We start from the raw sequence: 5,395 nt of genomic DNA, 5'->3' as shown, positions 1-5,395 counted from the left end.
TGTGTGTGTGTGTGTGTGTGTGTGTGTGTGTGTGTGTGTGTGTGTGTTAGACAATCATGTGGCACACCGGGAACCCCTGAGTGGACAAGGCTCCAGAGATCCCAGGTGCTTAAAGCAGCACTGTCCTGCAGGTGAAAACCCAAGCTCTCGGGAACTAGCTGCCTCACCTCTCCTAGCCTCGGCTTTCTAATCTGTGAAATAGGACTAAAGACATGGGGATTATGGTGCCTCTTGATCTGATGAGAGAAGACTGAAGCAGACACACAAGCGTTGCCCTTGTAACAGGCAAATGACACCACAGAGCAGCTGGCTGCCATATACTGGGCACAGATCCAGGGAGCTCCAGACCTGCTCTTCATTAACCCTTTAGAAACCCCCGTGAGGGAGCTAATATTATCACTCTCATTTTGTAGATAAGAAACAGAAGCACAGAGAGGTTAATAATTCACTTGAAGTCACACAGGTAGAGAGTAGTTGGGCTTAAAAATGACATGCCATTCAGTAAACTGTGGTTTGTGTTTGTTTGTTTGTTTGTTTGTTTTTAAATGCATCACTGGTTTGCTGCTTCAAATATTAAAGGTAACCTATGAGAGTGACATGACATTAGCCCAGTGTGGTAGGGCTTGCCTGCAGCTCCAGGACTCATGAGGGAGAATCAGGGGGATTGCAAATTCACAGTGTTAACCTAGATAGATCTCATAATGAGTCTCTGTCTTAGAAAACAAAAAGGTCTTTGTAGTTGGTGTGAGCTATCTGCGTACATGTGTTCGTGAGTATAGATGGGCCTACTAGTGCATATGAATGCATGTTAGAGAGTAACCATAGGTGTCATCCTCAATTGCTCTCCACCTTTATTTTTGAGCGAGCTCTCTTGTTGAACATGGAGCTCGCTGATTTGCCTCGGCAGGCTGGCCAATGAGCTGCCAGGACTCTCTGGTCTCCACTGAGAACTTCACCCCAACGTGCTACCACGACTGCTTTTTAAATGAGAGCTGGGGATCCAAATGCAAGCCCTCCCACTTGCATGCCGAGCACCTTGCCCACCGAGACATCTCCCCAGCCCCGGTGTGATTTTTCATTAATACAAATTTCACCTGGTTTTACCACTAACTTCAACACACATAAACTGTAGTCCCCTCCACTGAGAGCCGGGCTAGAGAGGGACGCCGAGTACAGAAAGGATGTGAGAGGATTCCTTTGGCTTCACCATCCTTTCTAACTGTTGCCAATACTAGGTGCCTGGTCTTGAACAGCCATGACAATGGAGGTGCTTCCCAAGGCCCTGGAGGTAGACGAGGCGTCCCCGGAGTCCAAGGACCTGCTGCCCAGCCAGACGGCCAGCTCCCTGTGCATCAGCTCCAGAAGTGAATCTGTCTGGACCACCACCCCCAGGAGCAACTGGGAAATCTACCACAAGCCCATCATCATCATGTCAGTGGGCGCTGCCATTCTGCTCTTTGGCGTGGCCATCACCTGTGTGGCCTACATCTTGGAAGAGAAGCATAAGGTTGTGCCAGTCCTCAAGATGATAGGGCCTGCCTTCCTGTCCTTGGGACTCATGATGCTGGTGTGTGGGCTGGTGTGGGTGCCCATCATCAAAAAGAAGCAGAAGCATAGGCAGAAGTCTAACTTCTTCCAAAGCCTCAAGTTCTTCCTCCTGAACCGCTGAGGGCAGGTTGACTGGAAGATCTGCTGACCAACATCCAGCCTCCTACCTTCTCTGTGGCTATCAAAAAGCTGATCCAGGCAAACCCTCCTCTTGGCCCTGTGGGCAGGACAGAGCTCAGGGCTTTACCCTCACACAACCTAGCAGCGTGGCTGTCTGAGTCTCACCTGGTTTCTCCACCGCTGTTGATGCTCCCTTGGATACTCTCATTACTCTCATCCCTGGCACATGCATTCGGTCACCATTCATCCCACACTCTCTGCCAAGGGAAATGCATGCTGGGAAATTCTTTGGGGGTTGACTATGCTCCCGAGGAGAACTTCATATTATAATTGTGTGCCTGATATTGGATTCACATCTGCATCCTCCTAGAACCAAAATTGATCAAGGAGGGAAGGATGACTTCATACCCACTGGGTTTGATAGTTTTGGCTCCCTCCTTGGGTGGGAAATTGACTTGCAGGACAATTCTCATGTATTACACATTCCAAAATCTGTACAGTGATTAGGGCTGAGGGGGGTAGGGGGGTAGACACTGTCCAGGGCAAATCATTCCTCTGGGCATAACTCTGGAATGTGGCCAAATATATGGTATTGACACCAGAGGCAATCGACAGGTACCACAGCTTCCCCTTGACGCTCCAGTGCCCTTCCCTCAGACTGCCTTCACCTTGGCAATTAGCCAAGAACAAATACTCATTGCTCTAACTCCATTCCCCCACCCCATCTCTGTACCTCCAGAGAAGAAGGAAGGGAGGTCACAGATGGGACTAAAAGGACATCTCTCCTTCCTCCCAATCAAGACCTAACCTGAGATAGGTTAGGTCTTGATTATCTGAATGCTCCATGGGTTTGTAGACATAGGTTCACTGAAGAAGATCCCAGCCTCCATCATCCCTGCTCCTCCCCACCAAACTAGCCAGTATTCATTTTCTCTGGGCCTAGATTGGGAACAGCCAGACCCAGTCTCTGATGTCAGCTTGTTTCCAAAAGTAAAAGAGAGAGAAACATAGCCAAGCCAATTGGCAATACCCCGTGCTGAGTTCTTAGGGTGGCCATGGGGACACATGGGTCTAACATAAATTTACAGGAAGACAGAGAGGTTTCTGAACAGCATGTTCATCCCTCCTAAAGACAAAGGGGGAAATAAGTGTTTGGAAAGGGCAAGGTATGCAAAGAGGCAGCAACTGCCTTGCATGTCAAGAAGCTGGAAAAAAGGAGTTAGGATTCTGCATTGCCCCCTGATGCTATTTCACCTTCTCTTGTCTACTTTCTCCTGCTTCCCCAAGTGCCTTACATCCAGCTTCTCCTTGGTATGCTGCAGGTTCCTGGGGGTCTGTAGAGACTGGGAGAGGCATCTCTAGAGGGCCCAACAAGTAGATATAACCCAAGGGGTAAGTGCCTCAAAACTTCTAATAGACACCAAGAGGCCTTTCGGTGAAAGGCCAGGTGCCCATAACCAATTTCCCAAGCAGTGCGAAGCCAGGCCAGAGAACAGAGGAAAGCCCCTGATAAGAGGGTAAGGGACAAGAGCTGCATTAGCTCCAGTTGGCTCTTTTTACCCTTCAACCTTTAGGCATTTGGGAACACCATGGCAACCTCCCTCCATCAGGTCTTCAGACGTCTCGGTCCTTCACAGTACTTTCATAGGCAGTCAGAATTCATCCCTGTTCCTGTTGCACTGTGGAAAATCCCATGGAAGCAGTATTGCTTCCTCACCCCCTACACTACACTGACACCCTAAATAGAGAGTCAGAGTTTGGGGAGCCCCTGGCCTCTCAAAGCTCACTTAAGATGGTCATGTCCTTCATTAAGACTCATACCAGTGAGCCCTCACCCTCCAGTCCACTCGTCTCCTGCACACAGTCAGGTCAGGACCAGCCCTGGGGGTGTTGAACTGCTTGCTGCCACTAGTGCTACTGTGCCAGTGCTTCCATGGTAGGGCTTAGGGGCCTGTGATGAAGCCACTCGCTCCTTGGTGCCTTCCTGAAAGGGAATACACAGATGAGCTTACAGCCAGCTCGCTTGGAATCTGCACCCCAAACCCCTCATTATCCCAAGAGCTCATTGTCTGGGCAGAGCTGTGGAAGGAGGTCATTGCAGACAGCACCGTCATGTGTGTCTGAGTGGAAGGGAGTTTGGGGGTAATCATGATGCCCAGAAATCTTTAAGTTCTAGACATCTTTGACAGCCACATCAGTACCTACTCCCATCTCCTGCCTCTCACAATAAGTCCTTAGCAAATGGAAACAAAGAAGAGGCTTTGAGAAAAGATCCCAAATACTAGTTACCCAACCCCACCTCCCCTCCCTGCACAGGGCTCCCCACACAAACGAGGCTCAGGAAATGGGCAGAGTCACCCCCAAAGCAGCACATCTTGGAGCCTTTTGCCAAAGACATTGCCTCATGAAAGCCTGAGGTGGGAGCAGTCACAGAGTGCAGCTGGGTTGGACGCCACCTTTCTGCAACAAAGCATTCTGGGTAATGACCTGGTCTTCTTAGAAGACAGGGGCCGCATCCACAGCACCATCTCATCAGACTGTATGTGTTTCCTGCTCCTCCTGTCGCTCTTCTGTTTTGGAGAATTTAATCTAGTCCAGAGCCTAAAGGAATCAAGTCATGTTCAATTGTATTCTATTGAACAGTGTCTGCTGTGTTCATTTTGTTCTACCAGGCATTCCAAGACTGTTCCCACAAACCCCCATCCCCTAAAATGTTTCCCGAATTGCCACATTTCCTCTACCAAGAAGGCTGCCCAGGAAAAAGACAGAACGGGTTTCATGTATGGCTCCTCAGGTGCCTCTTTGCAACTGGTAGCTCTACTCGAGACCATGGTGGTACAGAGAGATCCCACAAGGCCACTATTGAGACTGAAAGTTTAACCTGAAGAAATAACATTCCAGAATGAATTTGTGGTCTAGATGAAGCAGGCAGACACCGGGTCCTGAGGAGATGCTCCAAACACAAGTAGAAGATGGTCTTTGGGGGCTTACTTTCATCTCCCACCCCACAAGCCTATCTGTGCTCAGTCTGTCTGAGGACAGCAATTCGTGCCTGAGACTTCCTCGGAGACTGCTGGCCCATGCAGGAGTTGTCACTCTGTAACCAAGTTCTTTAGGGTCTCCAGCAAGGGAGTTGGTGTCTGGGGGAGCCTGCAGATATAGATGAGAGGACCCCCAGATGACCCCCAGTTCAGGTTCACTAAAGGGTACCTAAGAATGAAACTATCTCTCACTGTCCTGCTGGTTCCTCTGGAAAAGCCACCAAAGTGACTGCCAAAAAGAGGGGAGAGTCATTGTCAATGTCCTTTGATCAATCACACATACTAAGTCAGGACTGTCTTCAATAAATGACAAAATGCCGGTGGGAACTGTGTGTTCTTTTCCCGGGCTACAAGGAAAACATATTTCTAGTTGCAGCTGCAACACTGACTCCTCAGGCTCTGCCTCCCCCCCTTTCTCTGTTGTCCTTTTTGTACATCACCTCTAACTGACATTTCAATTATCCAATTACCCAAGCCCACAGCAGACATCAGAACCTGCATGCAAAATGAAGACACAGGCTCTGACCTCAGAACACAATCAGGATAATACCCAGAGGAGACAATGGGAGCTTCAGGATGATAGAGTATGCTCCCAGTGGGGGGATTAGGATACTCAGAGCATGGTACCCAAGCCAGCTTGACCCCACCTGCCTCTCCGGGGCCTCCGAAATACAGATATGCTGGGT

The 5,395-nt window shown here is 49.4% G+C and overlaps 1 protein-coding gene across 1 annotated transcript in view; it reads left to right on the top strand.

The window, feature by feature from the left end:
- Pirt (phosphoinositide interacting regulator of transient receptor potential channels) overlaps nt 1–5,028 on the top strand; it is a 17,395-nt gene extending 12,367 nt beyond the window's left edge. The window contains exon 2 of the mRNA XM_055594239.1: nt 1,236–5,028. Within this exon, the coding sequence (XP_055450214.1) occupies nt 1,256–1,669 (414 nt within the window). The 5' untranslated portion in view covers nt 1,236–1,255 and the 3' untranslated portion in view covers nt 1,670–5,028. The remainder of the gene's footprint in view (nt 1–1,235) is intronic.
- The last annotated feature ends 367 nt before the right edge of the window (nt 5,029–5,395 follow it).

Source organism: Psammomys obesus, unplaced genomic scaffold (genome assembly GCF_907164565.1).
Source record: "Psammomys obesus unplaced genomic scaffold, mPsaObe1.curated_primary_1811, whole genome shotgun sequence".
In the NCBI taxonomy this organism is placed as follows: domain Eukaryota; kingdom Metazoa; phylum Chordata; class Mammalia; order Rodentia; family Muridae; genus Psammomys; species Psammomys obesus.
This window is presented reverse-complemented; position numbering and strand designations above follow the sequence as displayed.